This window comes from Paralichthys olivaceus, chromosome 7 (assembly GCF_024713975.1).
Source record: "Paralichthys olivaceus isolate ysfri-2021 chromosome 7, ASM2471397v2, whole genome shotgun sequence".
NCBI lineage: Eukaryota > Metazoa > Chordata > Actinopteri > Pleuronectiformes > Paralichthyidae > Paralichthys > Paralichthys olivaceus.
The window spans coordinates 3083692-3105902 of record NC_091099.1 but is presented as its reverse complement, the minus strand read 5'-3'; the positions used below and the strand labels follow the sequence as shown (position 1 = coordinate 3105902).

At 44.8% G+C, this 22211-nt stretch overlaps 2 protein-coding genes across 3 annotated transcripts in view; both read right to left on the bottom strand.

The window, feature by feature from the left end:
- Nucleotides 1-777, bottom strand: part of slc38a8a (solute carrier family 38 member 8a) — a 198493-nt gene extending 197716 nt beyond the window's left edge. The window contains exon 1 of the mRNA XM_069528258.1: nt 470-777. Within this exon, the coding sequence (XP_069384359.1) occupies nt 470-673 (204 nt within the window). The 5' untranslated portion in view covers nt 674-777. The remainder of the gene's footprint in view (nt 1-469) is intronic.
- Nucleotides 778-5009: 4232 nt separating this feature from the next.
- Nucleotides 5010-21981, bottom strand: mbtps1 (membrane-bound transcription factor peptidase, site 1). 2 transcript variants are annotated; one of them, XM_020104905.2, is made up of 23 exons: nt 21814-21981; nt 17997-18563; nt 16892-17155; nt 15404-15610; nt 15102-15212; nt 14760-14869; nt 14237-14353; nt 13860-13927; nt 13345-13447; nt 12482-12633; nt 11588-11749; nt 11000-11144; nt 10627-10815; nt 10324-10496; nt 10102-10217; nt 9831-9987; nt 8334-8458; nt 8124-8201; nt 7818-7958; nt 7591-7722; nt 6874-7000; nt 6203-6363; nt 5010-5938 (listed from the first exon to the last, which is right to left on the bottom strand). In XM_020104905.2, the coding sequence occupies exons 2-23, from the start codon at nt 18223-18225 to the stop codon at nt 5736-5738; spliced, it is 3270 nt and encodes a 1089-aa protein (XP_019960464.1). In that variant the 5' UTR covers nt 18226-18563; nt 21814-21981; the 3' UTR covers nt 5010-5735. The 2 variants fall into 2 exon arrangements, with proteins under 2 accessions (XP_019960464.1, XP_019960465.1); XM_020104906.2 differs by having other exon boundaries at nt 6233-6363.
- Between the last annotated feature and the right edge of the window lie 230 nt (nt 21982-22211).

Below are 22211 nucleotides of genomic sequence, written 5' to 3'. Positions count from 1 at the left end.
CACACGTGAGACGACCTGAGACGAAGTGCTGGGATTTAAAAGAGGAGTCTAACTTTTGACTAAGACCAGAGAAGTAAGTTAATTGAACTGATGAAGTAATGAGGTAAAAAGGCTGCAAACAATGAGTCGAGGGCCGCTCACAGGAAGAGTTAAAGAAAAGATTCAATACGATAAACATGTGGATTCTGTCAGGCAGGAGGAAATAGATCTGACCGATAGAGTGAAGAAGTGATAGAGTGTCATGGCCTCTTCAGGTGGAACAGATCAGAATCTACTTAATTGATCTCAGTGGACCTGGAGGAGATAACAAACACACACACACACACACACACACACACACACACACACACACACACACACACACTTCAAGAATGTTTGGGAATTTAAAAAGTTTGCTAAACTCGAGGAGCATCGTCCACATGTGTTTTCTTGCGTCTGTATTTGAATTGAATAGAAAGTTTAGTCCCACCAGCTCCACGGTGACGGCGCTGCGGATGCTCCCGGCTCTCTCGAAGGCCCAGGGGAAGTTGAGGAGTCCGGCGCCCAGGGCGGACTTCAGCATGATGAAGATGGCTCCCACGGAGCCGAGCCGCGGCCCGGCGGACACGTCCAGCGCGGGCTTGGCTGAGGCTGAAGCCAGCAGGCTGATGCTCTCTCTGGCTAACTCCTCCATGCTGCACGGCGGGTGGAAGGCGGCTCTCTCGCTGCGTTGCTCCCCGGGCTGCGGGCACCGGGCGGGGGGTTTGTGGGCCGGGCGAGAGGAGGGTGGAGGAGGAGGAGGAGGAGGTGGGGAGGGGAGGGGAGGGGGTCCCGTGAAGGTGTGCTGCTGCCTTCAGGGGCTGCTGGGGAACTGAAAACAGCTTTGTTTGCTTTGTAACGAGGTTTTAATGCAGACAAGTGAACGCACCAACCGGACGAGGCACATGGAGCCAGGCTCTCTCCCTGTTAGCAGGTTTTCTTTTCAATTCAATTTTATTTGTAGAGCGACAAATCATGATATATATACATCATTATATACATTAAGAGGCATACAGCTCTTCCCCCCTCCCCCCACTGGGCAGGTGGGATCACAACCTGGTTCACCTGGACAGATGAGGACAATGAGACAGAGTGCATCACCAGAGGAGTCGATGGTGGCGTGGACAGGGCGAATGAATTCAATCTGTTCTTTAACAGATTCGATGGAGTGACACCGATCCATCCCCCAACGGACTCTTCTGCAGGACGGCAGCCACCGCTCACTCCACTCTCTCCCCCCAACAGGCGGCCTCATTCTCACCTTCTCTGCGGATCCCCTGTCTGAGAGCATTTTCCAGGGATGCACCTTCACTGCTGAGCACGTGAGAAGACAACTGAAGGAACTACAGACAGGAAAATCAGCAGGCCCAGATGACGTGAGCCCCAGGGTCCTGAAAACCTGTGCCCCCCAGCTGTGTGGAGTTCTTCTAGCACATCTTCAACATGAGCCTGAGTCTCCAGAGGGTTCCAGTGCTGTGGAAAACGTCTTGCCTCGTCCCTGTGCCAAAGAAGCCCCGACACATCATGAAGACCCTCGAGAAGCTCGTCCTGCAGCAGCTCCGGCCCATGGTCCGACCACTACTGGACCGCCTTCAGTTCGTCTACCAGCACCGTCTGGGAGCGGAGGACGCCATCATCTACCTGCTCAACCAAGTCTACGCCCACCTGGACAAGCCGGAAAGCACTGTGAGGGTCATGTTCTTTGACTTCTCCAGTGCGTTCAACACCATCAGGCCGACACTACTGGGTGAGAAGCTGACATCGATGCAGGTGGATGCCCCGCTGCTGTCCTGGATTGTGGATTACCGCAGTATGTACGTTTACAGTGCTGCATGTCAGACAGAGTGGTCAGCAACACCGGACTCCTCAGGGGACTGTCCTCTTTCACCTCTTTCTCAGGGGCTCTGTAACATTTGAATTTCCCTACGGGGATTAATAAAGTACTTCTGATTCTGATCTGGAGGCTCTTCAACGATTTACTTTTACAATTATTGTGTATTATTAAGTTTGTTTATATTCACAAAGAGCAGCACTTTGGGGACAGGTCAGTTCAGTGTGTTAGATTTAGGTGAAATTGATCTATTGGCAGATATTGAATATAAAATAGTCCTTGTGATGTTTGCACTTATGTGTTTGATCTTAAATTGTATGAATTGTTGTTTTCTTTACCCTAGAATGAGCCTTTATATTCAAATACTTTATATTTAAATACTAGGTTTAATGACAACTGAAGGGTAACAGTGTTTTCTGTGTGTGACGGGGAGGCAGAGCAACGTGGAGCAGGTCAGGTGAGGTTACATTGCTCATTTCAAACCGGATTCAGTGCTTATGTGTGGACGGGAGGAGGTGATGGATTCTGTAGCACCGAGGACTTTTCCATTAGTGTTGATCCTCAGGGACGAAGGTTCAACACCTCACTGCTGCTCAGAGTCAGAACATGGAAATCAAACTGCTGCTCGTGGTTCTTCCTCTATTTTTCAAAGCTTTCATCATTTTTTACAACGTGAACATTGAGAACGATTGTGTCCATAACTCATCTGCCTGCTCTTGTCTTTCCTGAGGAGGAGTAAACATGAAGCAGACAGAATGAATCACGAGAAGTGGCTATACGTTAACTTAAATAGATGTCATGCACAAACCTGATGTCAGTTTAAAAAATGGATTTCTTAGTTTTCATTTTTGAGCCACACAGATCAATTTCCTGCTGCGCACTCACTTCATATTTAAAGATGGAAGACATGACAGCTCCTCAAGTGGAATGAATGGAGTGGAGACGTCCATCTTTATTTACAGTCTACAGTCAAAACTAGTTTTCTGAAGGAAGGGAAGGACAAGAATGTGAAAATGAATTCCTGAATATGCACCGACATGTAATATGTTCTTTCTTGGCCCATATCACATCCTCACACCGAGTTTCATGGAAATCTGTTTGGTAGTTTTTGCATAATCCTGCTAACAAAGAAATGAACAGGGGTGAAAAGATAACTCCCTTTAACGGAGATAATGAAAGCTTTTGATTCTATTCACACAAATCTATGGGATGATAACGTTGGTCCACTCGCCGCGACGAAAGATCTCGACAAACATCAGATGGATTGAACCCATAATCCAGGCGCTGATCCAGTGGTGCGCCTGGGGGGGCACTGGCCCTTGACTTGTCGATAGTCGAGTCAATGTGCACCTTACTGAGTCAAGAATTGAACACGTTGGATGTTGGATGTTTAATTGGCCTCTCTGTGTAAATTGTGGCCCTTTCATGGCCCTCATTTACAAACTGCTGAAATCTGTTCTTAGTCATGGTTCCCAGAGGAGAAATACTACGGACTTACATACATTTAAAAGCAAAACAACTTCCTCTTCTTTCTTCTCTTCGTCCTGTGATGATGACGATTACAGAGGCCACATTTTTGTTTGTTGACATTTGTTTTTTAACGAGCACAGAAGAGTCCACGCTGGATTGGCCAGATTCTATCTGACTGATTCCGGCCTCCGTGTCACATGATTCTCAACTGATAATGTCAGTTGATTCTTGGTGCACTTCTGTTATATCATCACTTTTTAATCTTTGGGCTGAGGCAGGACTTCAAGTCGCTCCGAGTCAAAAGGCTAAAGTCATGAGTCACTGGTGATTCTGTCAAATCTGAAGTCAACCGCTTCACGACTGGAGTCTGGTTCGATTCCAAATCATGTGAACCGGAGTCACACGACTCCTTTTTAAAAAGTCAAATCAGCCAGACACACATTTGAGTCACACGAAGAGGACGATGAATGAAAGGACTGAGACATGTGAGACAGACGGGGGAGGCAGGATGGAAGGCGCAGAGTTGAACGGACGAGGTAGACGGGGACAGGTACCGGCTGGTGGGACATATGACGAGGGAGGAACCAGAGAGTCTGAGGGGCGTCGAGGGTTCAGCTCAGAGCCACCACGGTGTCTCTTTCAACTGCCTGCCCAGGATGTGAGCCGGCTACCTGATTGGCCCGACAGGAAGTCCTGGCATCTGGGAACTATAAAGGGAGAGAGGGCATGTGACCCCCACTCACCACCGGCTTTCCCAAATCTCGTTAGCGCAGCTAGCCGGCTCCGGGGTTATTTCCCATTTTCCCAAGGTTCTGAGGGAGATTAGTTCTCCCGTGGGGCCGTCATCCAAAAGGACGGGTGACAGATTCACAGGCTGATCTGGCCTATTAAGCTTGGATAAAGAGGCAAAGCTCCGGGCCCTGAGCACACCGACGCACATCACCCCTGATGAAATCAACCTGCATCACTGAATCCAGCGCACAACCAAGACGAAACCCATGAGTTCAATTCAACCTAGAACAACTCACCAGAAGGGAATGCAACGTTTTCTTCTCCATAGCAGACGGAGACGGGGTTTAATAACCTGCAGAATTAAAGGAATTCGCTCGTGCCAAGTCAGTGAAACAACTTTTTCCAGGCAACGGCAACACTTATTTAATCATTTAGCTGGATAAATAGACTGTTCTCACACTGGCCTCCGCCTGTTGGATCCTCTGTCCTCATGGTGGCGCTGTAGGTTATTAAAAACCAGGACCGGCACACTCCTGAACAGTTTCTTTTCGTCATGTTTGTTTGATGATATGAAAACTTTCATTTCACAGAATAAACGATGCATAAGAATAATTTTTTTTAAATTTTAAATATTTAATTATTTCTTTTTTCCTTCTTTTTTATAAGTTTATGGTTGAAGCCTCAATTAAGTTTCTTTGTCATCACAGCTTGATGATGACATCTTGGGAATCATTGCCAATTTTGTGAATATGCATATCAGCAGATATATTGGTATCAGAAAACCTTTACTCTCAATAGCGGTACCTTCTCGCTCTCACAGCTTGGAAGTGAACAGGAGGTGAAGGTCTTGAGGCTGCCTCTGCTGCAGTTGTCTAAGTTGCATTGTGGGTAATGTTGAATACCAAAAAACGCTGCTTATCACAAACACAAAATGACCAAGCATCAATCAAGAACCAGATCACTTTCATAATGCTTTTTTAATTGATGAGATATATTTGAACTGTCAATGCTACTCAGTCGACCACGAGATCACGAAGGAGCGTCATCGACAGAACGTCTGACCACAGTTCATTCATGATAGAAAATACAAAAACAACGAAGAGATTTAACAGATGTGGACAGGAGACAAAACTGAGGCTGACGACAGAGACAGGGAGACGAAAACTTGATCATCCATTGGCCCACATGTAGCATGTGTGTAGTTCTGTCATGGTGTATGTCAGCTGTATCACAATGTGTAATGTATGTATTTCTGTGTGTGTGTGTGTGTGTGTGTGTGTGTGATTATGTGTTTCAGGGTACCAACAATTTCAATAAATAAAAAACATTTCATCCAAAAAGAAACAGATTGGTCAGAGAAGAGAGAGGGAAATGTTGACACCAAGTCCGTATGCAACACAAGTGTAGTGTGTGTTTTACATTGTGCGTGTAACACTGTCTAATACTGTTCATCAGTCCACAAACACACAAACACCCACAACAGATGAGAGGCACAAAAACTGTTTGAGCGTCCAACAGACATCTGGGAGGCTGTTCACGTCTGGCAGGTTTGAGTTTAACGACAGTCACACGTCTGCCTCACCAGCTCGGTTCACTGCACAGAGCCCAAACCTCCACGTTGCTTTTCAACACAAGTTGTCCTTCCAGCAGTTTTTTTTGGAGGTAAATCGAGCTGCTGTTCATTTTAAACTCCAGGGTTTTTCCCCGTCGCCGTCTGCTGCTGCTGGAGGTACGTGGGCCGTTTGATACGGGGTTTCCTGCGCTTGGGTTTGCTCTTGGCCTTCGTAAGTTGGACCACGAAAAAGGACAGGACGACCATCGCTCCCAGGAAGGCGAAGACCGGGATGGTCTGACCCACTTCTTGGTTGTAGTGACCAGGCATTATCCCTGAGGGGGGAGGGGCAGAGGTCAGGAGTGAAACCACCTTCTCTTTACACACTACAGACATATAGATGCATACATGTACTGTTATATTAGATAATACATATTGAAGATAATACAAATCCTTGTATTTGTAAGTGCAATAGAAGTAGCATTACATAAACTTAACATAATTAAGACCCACCTTAACATTTCAAGACCTATTTAATGTATTAAACTCTAAAATTCAGATGATTACATTTCAGACTTTTTAATACCCTGCAGACTTACTGACAGTTGTAACTGTGAGCCATGCGTTACCTCCAGGAATGTCCCAGGCCCCGCTCTCTCCGGGGGACAGAGGTCTGACCTGGGGCCGGTACGCCCTCACGTTCGGCAGAGCCACCTTGTCCAGATCCACGGAGAGAAGCTTCTGGTGCTTCCACAGGTTACTGAGAGCATGAGACGGAGAAAAAAAAATACATTAAATGGAAAGAAATGTGTGTTTGTGTTTGTCTGTATTTTCAGTCTACCGCAAAAGTTTGCCGTGCTTTTATTCTGTTGACAGGTTGGAATAAGATAATGATGCCAGACGATGTTAAAAATCCAAGTATGTGCAAATCAACAGCTTCACAGACATTGTGTCATTGAACTATGTCTTCTCTCTACTGGGATACATGACATACTGTAGAGCTCTGAGGGAATAATCATTAAAGTCTCAACAACAACACGAACAATACATTATTATTATTGTTGTCTGGATTTGTAGAGAAACATGACACATGGGAAGTTAGTGTGAAGAGAGAAGAGATAGTGCCACGATAAACCAAAAGACAGAAACTCAAACATCATTACCACAAAATAAAAAAACATTTACACATACACCACAAGTCACCTCGAGGAAAACTACTTTAATTGGCCCCTTGCTTCACAGACGTAGACGAGTATTTGAGCGGACCTACCTGGGCGCTGTCTCGTTGACCGGCTGTGGCTTTGCCCATGAGAGGTGGGGGCATGCTGGTAGTGGGCGGGGCTTAGGGTCTCCCAGGTGGGCCTCCAGAACCTTGGAGTAGCGGTAAAGATGGTTTCCTGTGGCGAAGGAAGGACAGAGGAAAGAAAATGTAAAAAATAAAGGAATTCTTTAATGGAGGTTGTGTAGTCTTTCCCTTAGCACACATCACTGGAGCTATTTAAGCTTTTAGTTTTATACATGAGTATAAACCACTGACTGTATATAAACACTGACAACACGTCTTAACCTGCTATACAGGTCATCCCTTTTTCTACATCACACTGCTGTTTGTCCAAATGCACATTTTCTGGTCAGCTTTGTTTTAATAAATGATTTGATGCTATGAAAATGAGGAGAAACATCATGATTGACAGATGGGACTGATTTGTGATTGGGCGAACGTGACATCACCAGTTTGCAGACTCTGGCTCCACATGGGCAAGATGGTATTATTTGGGATATCGTAAATGAATTTCTAGAAAAACAGGGGAAGTTAAGACTTGTCGTCCATCTTTATATACGGTCTGACATAAACTGGCTGGTCCCATTATATCTATAATTTAATAATATGGTGATAACAGCACTGATCAGAGAGCGGGGTGAAAAAGATGCTTTATAACAAGGAGAGAAAACGTCAGTTAATCCATTGTGTCATTTCCCTCCTCACCTTCCAGTCTCTGTGGCAGTGGGCGCTCGGTGCCTGCGGGAGGTGCTACCCTGCTGTGGGAGTGGCTGAGGCTGGGAGGGGTCATACTGTATGAAGTGTACTGGAGGAGAGCGTCGAGCAGCCAGAAACAATCTGAGGAGGAAACATCAAACACAACATCAGTCATTCAGCTCAACTGCAACATGAAACACATTCAGAGACGTCATCTCACGCTGAGGAGACTTCACCTTTCTGTCTGTGGCTGTCGTCAATACAGTTAGAATCTCCGTACAGGGCGATACGACCTCCCCCGTCAGAAGGCGTTTGGTACAGTCCGAGGATGGGAACTCCCTCCACCACTGCCGTCTCCTGCTTTAACACTTCCAGACCTGTGAAAACAACACACACACACGCACAGACACACAGAAACACGGACAGACGGACGCATTGTTAAATCTGGAGCAAACACCCACAGATATAAAAGCTGCATGGCCGCTCGCCAACACTGAGCTGAACTGAGCCAGGATCAATACTTTTAAGGTGGGAGCTGTTACCTTGGTCCTTTAGGTTCTTGGCAATGACTATTCCATCTTCTGGGAAACGGGCGATACTGCAGCCCGAGGCGTAGTACACTGAGCGAGAGAGAGAGGGGGAGAGAGACAGAGACAGAAAACCATTTTTAATTTCTAAAAAACTTTAAAAAGAAACAGTGCCAGATGAATAACGCTGCCATATGATGATGAGAATTTGTGTGTGTGTCTTACTGTCATGATCAGCCAAGGTGAAGTCTCCCTCATACAGCCCGTCACTGAAAGCCATCCCCCACACTGAGATCAAGTCGTTCAGAGCTGGTACGTTAGCGCCCCCTGTGTCTGGCATCCACCACTGCCTGCAAGTTACACCAAGAGAACAATTTAATCACTCAAGAATAAAAATCTACATGAAACATGAAAACAAATGCAATTATTTAGTTATTTAACACAAACTGGCTCAAATTAAATCCAAGTTTCCTTAAGATAAAAATGACAAACTTAAAAAAAAAAAATTATATGACGCACAATCTTTTTGAGAAACTTCACATTAAAGAAAGTTAACAGCATGTTTATATGGCGACAAGCTGATTCACTAAATCACTTGTGTCTTGATGTGTCCAGAAAAAGCAGCTGCATAAACAGATCTCTCTCCATTCAGATAAAACTGAAATACTCTGCATTACATCATGAAGCCATAACAACTATATTTAACTGTATTAAGACTTTTAATTCTGCGGATACTGTGCGACAGCTTGAGTGGGATACGAAGGGAGCAGCGAGGAGCGGTGGGTAATCGTGATATAGATCTCTCACTGAGCGAGGAGGCAGGAGTGGAGTTAAACACTGCAGAGAGGGAGTCGGACACAGACTGATTCAGTGCGCCGATAATGACACAGCGCAGTTTATCTTGCTATCATTATAAAACGATAAAGCCCAGAGTGAATGCAGCGTTGAGGTAATGGCTGTTTAATCATCGAACTTTCTCACAATGAAGAAGGACACACAGATGACTTCAGAGAAACAGATAGAAGAGGAGCTACAGCTGGAGAGAACCTGCTGCAATACAACACCACCCAACCCATTCAATAGAAACACAATCAATCAAAAGACACTCTGCATTACTTATTGAATTTGTCTGGATTTGTAGTGTCTCACTTCTCATATAAGTTCTGCAGTGAAATGTGCAGAATCCAGGTCTAAAAATAAAATGGTGGGAAATGATTGGAAAGTATAAAAATGTAATTCCATCATTCAGAGTTAAATAAAGAGTAAGAAGTTTAAATATTTCCAAACCTTTTATCACAGACACACTATATACTTTTTTTACCATGAGTGATTTTGTGCGATGCAAAGTGAACATGTGTTTTGAACTGAAGCTGCAACATATGTGGTTATTTAATTTACAAGATTTCTGCATTTCATCTTTTTCCAAGTGATGAAAAAACTAGTGGGGACGAATTCAGTTGTTCCCTGAAGGAAGTAACAATAGAATGAATTTCATTAACGGGAACTGGATCTGGATTAGTGGCTTAAAATGATTTCTACGTTTTTGCTGATGGTTCCAGATGGAGACTAAACCTCCACAAAAGGGATGAAACAGCTTCTCATGGAAACAACTAACCAACATTAATTCCCCCAGGAGATATATTCTAAACCTTGTGGGTTAAATGTGAGACCTTCTGAGGCCTTTTTGAGGAAATTCATTTAGTTCTTTTAAGAGTTGAATACCTCGTGTTTTCGTCGTAGAACTTGACCTTCCTCATGACCGAGGTGTTATACCAGTCGCTGAAGATAATTAGCGACAGGCCGTTGTCGATGTCTCTCCTCAGCTTGGTGATCTCTTCAGGGAAATACTCCTCCTCACTGTCCACCATCAACAACGTGCCTGCAGAGACGCAAACGATCCGTTATTTTATCTTCCGATTCGTCATCATCGACATCAACACTGAGAAAACGTCACTTGTCACAGAAATCTTCACAGAAATCTGTGCATTCTTACCGTACTGGCTAGCATCAAAGCATGTGATCGGAGCTCCGAGCACTTCAACAAAGTAGCCCATACTCCTGAGGTGCTGGTACATGTCCCTGAAGTTCGTGTGGATGTGGTCCCCATTCCTGGAAACGTAAAATAATCAAAAATGTTTCACTGAGTTGATTGAGGACAAAACTTACAGGAAACTAAATAGATGTCATCAAACTGAGAGATGGGAGAAACTCGCACCAGTCCAGAGGGTCGTTCTTCATGCGGAGGTTGTCTCTGGGAAAGTAGCCGGGTGGGTAGCGCAGATTGTGGTATTGGTCCCACAGCACCCTCTTGCTGCGTGGGGGAGTTGGCACGATCTTCACCTTGATGGGCAGTTTGACTGTGGAGGTCAGCTCGCCACCCACCTCAGACTGGAAGGAATGAAAGAGACATTTGGGTCAGAACTGAATAAACGTCTTAACTTTACTTTACTGTGTATTAAAATAAGATGGAAATAGGACGATTAGAGGACAAATCTCAGGTGTTGCTGCAAAGACTCACATCATTCTCTGCAGGTGACGCCACCGTGACCATCACATGGCCTTGAGCAATCCCTTCCCAGGATGCCGCCTTCTTGGCCACAGAGATGGACACAGCCAGGTAGCCGGCCCACGGCCACAGCACCGGCGAGTAGGAGACGGCCACATCGATGTGATCGCCGTTCTGGGGGAGGTAGGGCTGCCAGATGGGCTGAGCAGGAGAGAACAGCTCAGAGTTCATCACAAAGCTAAACTAGGTCAGTCAAGGACGAAACTCATCCTTCGCCTCTCCTCTGACAGCACTGAGAGTAAATCTAGTATTATTCAAGGGAAACCACGTAATTCAAGGAACCTATAAAAAGCGTTTTCTCAATTTGTGTCTTATGTTCACACACCTTGTCAATAATTCTGCCGGTGACACCCATGCCGTTAAGAATGGTCACGTTGACGATCGTGGGCATTCCTCCATAGTAGATGGGCTGAGAACAGTAAGGCCACATGTACGGACACTCTGTCAGGTCGATGTAGCTGGGAGACAGACTGTGGGGAGACAAGGACACGTTAGGATCGTGTTTGAATCAGAATGCACTTGGACCTTGACCACACCTGGAGGTGGTCTGGCTCACATTGTAAGTTTACAAACTAACAGCTAGCTCGCTGCTATCCTGCATGAAGGACAGAGCTGCGCCACTTTAAGAACCACATTTTAAAGCTACAGGTGGTTTTTGATACTCAAGAGTTGGAGCTTTCTTTTAAAAGGGGGGGGGGGGGCCTCCTCTTGCTCCCAAGTCTAACGGCTGCGACAGCACAGGGTCAGTCTACTTTACTGTTTGGTAATTTTTCAGGGACGTGCCGATGTGAGCAGGACAACATTTAGGTACTATGTCAGATCAGTTTAGCTGTGCATGTCTTTCTGCAACAATAAACTAGTGTCCGACACCGTCTGTGCTCTTTTTTGTTTCTGCGTGCACCGGGACATTTACCTGGCCTGAGGTCTGTAGCTGTTGAGTATCTGATAGGCTCTGATAAGGTCTAGTTTCCCATGGCCTTGCTCGAACATGTTCACACCCGGCAGCCTGCGGGCTGATGCGATCAGGGCCTGCTTCATGGAGGCTGGGTTCACCAACTCCCGGTTCAGGACAGTGCTGGAGGACAGAGGAGGACAGGCTTGGTTAGTGTGCAAGTCCACTGGTGTTGAAATCCTCATCTATTAATCTAGAGCAGTGCTGAAGGGAAAAAAACAGGAGTGTGTGTGTGTGTGTGTGTGTGTGTGTGTGTGTGTGTGTGTGTGTGTGTGTGTGTGTGTGTGTGTGTGTGTGAGATTCTCCTGAGAGAAGGGCGAGGTGCCTGTTGTCAACAAAAGTGGTGTGATGTTGAACCCAGCAATATGAGCTAATCCTCTCACTTACAGACTTTCATGAGAGGATGGAAGAATGAATAACACCAGAAATCTGTGACGCACCTCCCTCCTCTGGGAAACATTTCACTTTCTACACGTCTCTAGGATTTCAGGACATGAGGTTAGTAAACCACTTCAGGCTTCAGCATTATACTATATATAAGATTTTTAACTCCTCTACAGGTCAGCTGCACCAGAACCATGGACAATCATTAAATTTGCCACCACACGAGACTCCAGGGGGCCTCACTTCCAATTGTGGCAAAGGTACAATATGAATATTTTTGGGAGTGTGGAAACTTTCAACACAAGCTAATTAATTGAGGTGCATTTTTTATGTTTCTCACTTTTCACATATGAAGAATGCAGCAGGAGAGTGCAGCGATGGATAAACACATACACTGCACCTTCTTTGCAGGAATAAAAAGATCAAGCTCCAGACACTTTCTGAGTAAAGAGTCCAGATGTTGATACTGACCTGGCCAGGAGAGTGACAGCACCAGCCACCACAGGAGAGGCCACACTGGTGCCAGACAGAGAGCGACATCCCTCCTTCATTCCTGATCCACGAACGCCAGAACCGTACGTGACGATATCAGGCTTCACTCTGCCGTAGCCTCCGGGCAGCTCCTGCAGAGATGGGAGGCCGATAGAGGTTGACACAGTTAGAGAGAGACAAAATAAAAAATGAATTCAAAGTTTGAACTGTGTTTTCCTGCCACAAACATATTTATATACACAAGAGCTGTTTTCTGGACAGCAAAGACAAAACATGTAATTCAAAATATAAACCAGTGCTTATTCACACACTTAAACGTATGTTTCAGTTCATGTCATTACGCCTACACCATGAAGTCATACTCTATTCAGAGATGTGACTTAAAGCCAGTGCAGGAGTCTCCCAAGGCTCGGCTACCGTTAAGAATATGAGCATGACACAGACTTAAAGTGTTGACTATGTGATGATGGCTGACGGCAGCATGCACCCTGCAGATGAAGACCCTAGAGTCTGAGCAGACAGCAAAGACGGGAAAAGATCTTAAATTGACTGATGCATTCAGGTAGGAGAGCGGAGCGGCGGAGTGAGGGCCTCTTCATGGCTGGCTGACTGGCTGAGAAGGCAGAGCAGCTGTCTGGATCGGAGTATGAAGTATAAATAAGATGCCAAAGCAGATGTCTGCTGCGGAGTATGATGATAAAAGTGTGTGTGTATGAATCTACAGTAAGTGGCTGATGGGATGTGGATGAGGGATCAGGAGTGTTGATCTCTGAGGTAGATGTCTGCTCTCGACCTGATAAATTATATTCTGTATTTCTGTGTGTGTTCGTGCAGAGACTCACCCAGGTGGTCATGCCTCTGGAGGAAAACCTGGCGATGTTGTCCTCAAAGTCGATCCCTCCGACTCCGATCACGTCCATTTGGTCTGCCGGGTTGTTCAGGGTGCTGAGAGTGAGAAAATTAGTTTTAGAATACTTGAAGGGATGGTTCACAGTACGACATTTAAGAGACTCTTTCCTGTTTTGTCCTTTTAACGTTTTAATGTTTTATACTGCAGTTAGAGTCAGCAGATATTCAGCAGGGTCATAAAACCCAGTTGGCCTTGGGGGTTGTTTGGATAATTAAAAGGGCAAACTGGTGAAGAGGAAGTCAGCATTTTTAAAGAAGGATTTAATTAAATAACTAGAATAGAACTTTTTTCTCTACATTAAAAATACAGATACGTGATATGTGATATGGCCACATTGTCTTCGCTAACATTAGGAAACATTAGTCCCCAAAAGGTAGTGGCTGTACCAGACCAAGTAAGGACAGTAAAAAAAAGTTTTATAAGAATGAATTGAAGTGGTTAGCATACCCATACAGAGGTCCATCGTTGCCGATGGCAGAGACCATGATCACTCGGTTGGCAGTCAGCTCCCACACCTGTCAATCACACAAGAAGATCAGCTACACTGGCATCGAGAAAAAGACGTGACGAGTTAAATTTCACTGCAGAGTTTATACGTTGCATGTGCCAACGTTCCTGGTTTGACCTGTTCATACCTGTTGACCTGCCTGTTATGCAGCTCATTACCACTTTGTGAAAAGGGTGTAACTCAGGAAAAAAGGGAAGCTTGGCTTAGTACATGTTTTATGCCTCGATCAGAACATCTGCTCAGTTAAGCTGAATAAATATCAGTTTAGCTAAATGCTGCCATGTGACTGTGTCGTCCGTGTATGTGGCTCCATCACCTTATCAACAAAAGGGTGATCCATGAAATCAGGACCCCCGATGCTGAGGTTAAGAACATCGATCTTCTTTAGGATGGCGTAGTTGAAAGCATCCAGGAACCACGAAGTATACGACACCTGGGATGTGAGGGGGCACAAACACGTTACAATCTTATTTTACACAGATAAAACCTGATGAATGATCAACTTTTGAAGAGGGTTTACTATAGAGTAAGTGTGTGTCTGTGTTTCCGGTCATTTTGTGTGTTTTGCTTCCGACAGAACAACAACAGTTTACAAAGTTGTATTGTTGCCAAGATTCAGATGGGAAGCTCGATACCATTCTCATGTTTGAAGACACTGCCAGCAGCCAGTGAGCTTAGCTTAGCATAAATACTGGAAATGGGGTAGAGAGGTAAATAATTCTGCCTCCCAGCCCAAACAAGCTCTAATCAAAATGTCACAACTTGTTTTGTGTAAAATGAAAATAAAAGATAATACTTTAAAGCTTTTTTGTAGATTTGTATGTTTGACCTGTACGTACCTGGTTGTTGGTGAACACTCTGAAGATGTGCAGCTCTGAGTCAGGAGCAAAACCCTGACACTCTCTCATACTGGCGATCACTCCAGCTACAAATGTACCGTGACCCAGACCTGAAAAACAAAAGAGAGGTCAGTCTTTATTATTCTGTCTCTTTTTAGCTCTCTCTCACACACACACACACACTGAAAATACTTAAGCCAGAAATAAAATGTCTGGTTCACCGCTTCCTGTGCAACCTCAGCCTACTTGGGCCTCCAGCACCCTTCAGTACACAGCATATATAGAGCATCACACTATGTGATATTGGTAACCATCATTATCATCATTATGTTCATTTCTCACCATCATCCAGCGTCTTCTCATTAGTCCAGTTGGTCCTCTCTTTCACATTCTTAAAATGTGGGTGCTTCTCACTGAGGCCTGTGTCAAACACTGCAACCTTCACCCCCGAACCTGCAAACACACGAGGAAGAGATTAAATCACTTTTATTCAAAGCATATAAACATAACTGATAATTAATACAGCAAGCAGTGCATTAACTGAGGCCAAGAAATAGAACCACCCATTTAGTTTCCGTCACATTTCATGAAGTTTTGAAGCAGATGTTTTTCAAGCTGGGAAGTAAAAAAAATCAGTGTCTTACCAGTGTGTCCCATCTGCCAGAGTACGTCCGCCTGCAGGATCTGAGCAACTTGGCGCGGGATGGCCCGCAGCAGACGCCGGCTGGAGTGGCGACCGGTGGCGTGCCAGAAACCTGAACCCAGTGACAGGCTGGACCTTCTGAAAGGGCGGGACGATTGCCACGATTGCGTCCCACGGGTGGCATTGCAGGGTGCAGCAGGTTCAGATGCTATGGAGACAGTACATAAGCAGATGTGTTGGCAGCAGAGCTAAACTGCAAAGGAAAATGTCTTTTACATGCAGTGCTCCAGTACTTTCATCAAAGACAAATATATCTTTCAGTTTAATGTGAGACAAAATTATGAAACATCAGATTCCCTGTCTCATCAACACGCCCTGGTGTTGCTATCACCTCCTGCAGACAGTAAAATCTGCCGTTTGCTTAATCATGCTCATCATGTCCCAGCCCTTGTTTCAAGTAGTTTCTCCCGCTTTCTTCTATCTCCCCCCTCCGTCTATTTCTCAGCGGTGATGCGAGGCAGATCACACCAGCCTCATTTAAACCAATCTTATCACAATCTGACTCATTGGACAGAAAAAATGATTAGGTCAGGATAAGTTGGAGCAAAACGCAGAGGTGACATGTTGTCTCTCTCTTTCCAATTAATTGCCTCATTAGGTTGCTACTTCATGTTCACACAAATTGACTCGTGTAAGAGAAACGCAGTGAACGAGGGCCTCAGAGATACTCAAGTCCATCACCAAGTTCAAGCTCTATCTAGAGATTTATCGACATTTACAGGAGGCCGATAAACTTCAGCCACTTTCAAACCACTGATGCTCTTGGGTGATCAGACTGTATTATATTTATATTCTAGATTGTATATATATTCTTTGTTCATCCAAATACTCACCATCAACAACATAACAAGCTCCACTCTGCAGCCTGAGATATGCTGGATAGATAGATAGATAGATAGATACTTGATCCCGAAGGAAATTCAAGTCACAGTCTGTGCCACTCAGGTTTCCACAACACACATGGCCTCCATATTGATTCTGCTTGTGTTTATGCAGACTGGTGGCACAGTGAGGTCTTTCATCCAGTGCCAGGCACAGGGCGTGTCCCCCCCCCCCAGTCCAGGCAAGCCCCACCATACTGACTCACCTACTCCCTCCCAGGGTGAGCAAACACAGGGTTTCTCTGTCCTGCTTCCCATCCCCCGACACCACACATATACTCACACACACACACACACAATCGTGCATCCAAGACACCCCCAGGTTGTCCTGCACTTCACATTAAGATATACAATCCTTCTCTCCACCACAAAACTCAGTGAAGGACAAATGTGTCCTCTGACTCAATAAACACAGAGATTTTTCTGTGAGGTGCAGCGGACAAACAGCTTTCTGTGTCTTTACAGAGTTTTAGATTTCCAAGCTGTACGTGCCAACCTCTCAGGCCCTGTCATGCTTTTAACTACACAATAACACTGCGCTGACTTACAGGGAATGTATTTCAGCGTGCGGAACACTTTGCGTTGCGGTGTCACCCTCTTGATGTAAGGATGGTCCTCCAAGGTCAGCAGACTGCTGGGTGAAGCTTGACGGATGTGGACCAGCTCGAAGTCGCTGGGGAAGTCAGAAGCCGGGTTTTCTCGTGGAACGATGTGCCACTCCAGTGCTCCGTCCTTGGTGTTCCGCAGGGCGCTGCTGATGTACAGCCGGCGAGCTTTGGCCGAGAAGTATCCTGTAAATCCTACGATGTACTCTGGGGAGAAAAAGAGGAGCGAGGACAATGTTTTTACAGGTCACGCAGTTACAATTAATTACAACCACAGTCTAATAAAAGCACATCCAAGCTCTTTTCAGCCTCGATTGAGCAAAATGAAACAGATACTTTAAAAACAGAAAATCTCTTCTGGAATCAATAAATTGTTATAATGTGAAAAAAATCAGTTTTACACAAGTGTATTGGATTAAGTTGTATTCAGTAATTATTAAGATTCCTTGTTGATTTACTTTCCACAGAGGAAAAACCTGTCAGATCTTCATTCCTTTACGAGTATTTACACACAACTTAATCCTATAGTGTAAGGACAGAGCCTGAATAGCAAGTTGTGCAGAGTAGCCGGATTGGGTGTGCTTCAAGCTAAGCTCAAAACAATTCCTTCACTGCTGCGAATCTGATTTGAAGCAACTGACGCTGGGGTCATGTCATTATCACTTACTCCCTTTAACGTGTGATCAATGATGAACTTTTTACATTCTAGTTATTTGCTTTCTCTGTGTTTTAACTTCTGTAAAGTGTCTGAGCGCTGTTAAAAGTGCTATATTAATTAAAATGTGTTTTTAATATTTTGCTTCTCGTAATGACCTCTATCTTCTTGTTATAGTTATATTATAAAGTTAAATTCACCAGGTGTCACCGGTTTGTTTGTTTTGGATTTATTTTTCAGGATTGGATGAGGGTAAAAATGATTAGAACATAACTTGCTGACTTCAGACTTGTGTAAAATCTCTGCAAGTGAGTCAACTTTAAAATAATGTCAGAGTTTGTTCAGAGCTCATCAAGACAAAACCCATTCACACCAGTTTTAACCATTTCTCACCATGTTCCACGACCTTGGAGGAGAACTCTAGCTTTAAGGTTAACTGCGAGCAGTTGGAGCCGGGTGACGAGGGGACGGGATCAGAGTTGGGGGCGTGTTCTGGGACAGATCTGCCCTCTCCCATTGGCTCCATCCCCACCACAGGCAGAAACCCCAGCAGCAGTCCCAAAAGCATGGACGCCCACACAGGAACCAGGAGCATATTGACTTTTAAAGTATTGCAAAGCATGAGTTTAAATTTGAGCAGCAGGTTGGCTGTTTCAGAAGAAAAAAATGAGCTGCTAAAACCTGGATCCACGTCAGGGATGGGTTAGAGCATTTCAAGTCCACAGCTCTAACAATGAGTCCATACTGCAAACAGCCTGAGCAGCTAAATTAATTTCTTTCTGCGTTTTCTCTCCATGGTGGTTGTCCAGGGTGGAGGTCAGTGGCACAGCCAGAGTAGGAACGTAGTTGCCATGTTGAGAACTGGAGGAAACAAACGGTAGGAGCAGTGGATGGATGGGAGGAGCTCGGGAGCAGTGACGGAGGAAGATGCTGCAGTCGACTCAGAGTTTCAGAACAGCCCTGTTTTTTATTTCCAGAGAGAAAAAGAGATGAAACAAACAAGACAAATAGTTAGAACATGCAGAGCAGAACATCTTCCAGCACTGAACTATTTTTTGGACTTCGGTAAACACACAATATCTGGATATGGAATAAAGTGTCTGTAAGTTTCACAGCTCTGGCTTCAAAACAATCTGCATCAATACTGCTGTTTTTTAAGCAAGTACCCAACATTCAATATTTATTAATTTTTTTAATATTCTGCATAAAAACCTCACATTAGGAGAGGAAATGGATCTCCTGAGTACCTCTGTGGATGTTGTAAGAACATTTTATCATTAAAGATGCCAATCACAGTAAATACAGAGAAAGAACCATTACACTAAGGAAGTCACATTATTCTACAAATGGACAGAAATAAAGAAAACACAACATCCAAGATGGTAAATGCCAAAAGCATAAGAGAGTGGTAAAGTCAGTAAAATGAGTTAATTAACATTAATAACTGGTCATACCACCAGACCACTGATTTAACAAGAGGTTTGTTTTATAGCTTGTGTCATTATGGTCATACACGATCACAGTGAGGACCCTACACATCGATGTGCTGCTCAGAGACAACCAAAAAGCCTTTATTCTCTAACCCTATACGACACCAAGGTTCAGGAAAACAACACCTTATAGGCTTTGTTGACATTTCTTTGTCTTCATGCAGCATTCAGAGAGTGTTTCCTACACTTTGCCAAGGGGAAGGAAGGGAGGTGTTCAGTGGAGGGAGAGGTAGAATGAGGTATTGACCACTCCTTCGTCATCTCCCAACTTATAAAGAGCGTGTGTTGCCCTCTGGGAAAACTCCTATTACTAGATAGTGCACATACACTGAGATAAAAACTTTATCTCACCTGCAAGAATCACACGTAACAACACAGACTCTGCAAACAACAGCCGACCACAGACCCAGTGAACGAAGTCAGCACACAACTGATACACCATGAGAAAACTCATCAAAACTATGGCTGCCTGACCTGACCTGAAACTGTGTGTGATACACACACACACACACAAAACACACAACAAACAAACTGTGTCTCTCCCTGGGCTGAATAAAAAGGAAATTCTTCTGGGCAGGTACAGGATCATTTCCCTCTGGCCCTGGGCTTAGACAACCAGTAATAAAATAAAGACTCACACACAGCTACCAACCAAGACACAAAGGTGTGCACGAGCGTGCACACACACACATCAAACTCAACACAAGAGCTCCACACTGACTGAGGGTCCAGCCCAGATTACATAAAATGACCTTTAACATCCTTCTCCAACCCGACAGAGGGATCTACCGGATGAAACTTCTCAGAGGAGAATAAATATTTATAGACTTCATCTCTTTTTGTATGTTTCAGGAGGCAAACATCCTCCTTTTGGGGACCGAGTTCACCGTTAAGCTTTTACACAACACACTCACTGACGGTTAATGCACCGTAGAGTAGCTGCTCTTACTGCTGCAAAGCTTTACAGCAGCAGAGAGCACGTGTGCAACATGATCCAGAGATGAGTGTCCATCTGCACAGTACAGGGCATGTGAGTGTGTGTGTGTGTGTGTATCTGTTTGTGCACACCTATACCTCTGATCTATTTAATCTAGGCAGCCATGACTCGTGAATCAAACAAGTTTAACACGCCGTCATTTAAGTGTTAGTGATCTACCTGAAAGCAGTTGGCTCAGTTACGTCCTGTCGGGTTGAAAGAGGAGCCACCCCTCACCTGAATGCTCTGGACATGTTCTTGTTTCTTGTTGTTGTGATCGCAATTGTACTGAATTGAGGAAAATCCAAGCAGCTCTACAAATGTCTCTCTTCCCCTGAGGCACCATGTTCCTCCGGATATGTCAAATGTAGGAAAGTGTTCAAGAGTTCACCGTTCTGACCAAAATACAGTAAATACGGTGATAAGGCTGTGGTGGCAGCCCCAGATTTCTGGAGCACATGAAAAAAGTGGAATATTTATAAGAAATGAGAAAAAATCCCTCTTCTTACTTTTATGTTATGCGTGTGGTCACATGCCCCCACCCCCGCTTAGTCCTAATGATATAGTAGATCAAATCTTCAGATATGGGCCTTCACAAGTGGAACATGTTTAGACGATCTAATTAAAAGCCCCTGGATGGTTTAGTCTGATAGGAGAGGCGGGGGATGCAATCACTAGTTCCGGCTCAGGGCAGGATCCTCGCCTGCGAGAGAAAACAATACAGCTAATCACTACTGCTCCAGACCAAGGGCTGTGAAAATAGTCTCAGTGCTCGGGGCCGGGCTGTAAAAGACAGGCTGGGACCAGTTGTGTCAACATAGCACCAAGCCACAAAAATGGAATCAAACCTCCGGGGGGGGACCACAGATTAGTAGGTAGAAAAGAAAAGGACCCCCACCCAATCCAGAGGTTATCAACTTACAGGCTGTGAAGTGGAGTCAAATAAACCCTTTGTGTTCTAGTTTGTGAGGAAGCACCTCTGCGCTAAAGTTGAAACAAAGCAAAAACCTGACAAAGCTGCGTAGACTGTCGCAGATCAGTCAAGAACCCAAATGTTCCACCTGGAAACAGAGGACATTTCTGGGAGTTGTTTTTTGTAATTGATCAATAACACTTACATCCATCGTCTGTTTCTCTCACGACACTTTAATAAAGTCAGAACACACTAAACTACACCGAATACACACTAAAGTTTCAGAGTACTGTTATTATACCAACAGCTCAGTATTGTGATACTGGTATTACACTGGTTACTTAGTGGTAGTATCTTTTTAATCAGTCATTAAAACTCATAAACCAAAACTGTTGTAAACTAATATGGAGACACAAATAGTAAAGTTTACATTTACAAGTTGTAATGTCCACACACACACACACGTGTGGTTCACTCCAGTGTTACTCTCAAAGACTGAATGTTAAACTCTAACACTCTAAGCTAAAGAGCAAATGAAGTGAAGCGACGGTGCAAGCGGTGCAGACCCACAGAATGGCGTGTGTGTGTCGGTACAAACAGTGCACACGTTAGCGGACCCTCTGGAGGTGAAAGCCCCAGAGCAGGAGGATCTTACGATCGATGTAAACCCACTGAGGCGACGGTGAATGTCCCCGAAGCTTCTGCTCGTGATCTTTGTAAACAAGTTGAAGCGCTGCTTCGTTTCCCAGCGTCTCACATGTACGAGCGTTAGCTCGCTAGCTCGCTGGTGTTTCAGGTGAAGTGCCGCCGGTTCGTGTCGAATCTACTCACCGGGGACGACAGCGGGTGACACCCGGGAGCGTGGACCTCCGCCCCGTGTCGTGTCGATGTTGTCGGTGGCACCGGGGGGAAGCTGCCGTGAGCTGAAACAAAAGCTATTAGCATCAGCGGCTAACTCACTAACATCCGCAGACCGTCTGGTGAGGATGGGGTTGCCAGGTTTGCTGAACTCATCCCTCCCCCGGAAACCCCCCCCCGAGCACGTTAAGCTAAACTTAGCTATTAGCTAATACAAGACGTAAATAGACGAGCTTTTTTTTTCTCCTCATGTAGATATTTTGATAAACTCTTTATTTCTCGTGATTAAATTTCAGTCTTGTTCGCTTTCAACGGGTGTTTCTGTTTAGTATTGAATGGTAGTTTGTGAAGGGTAATACCACACCTGGCAA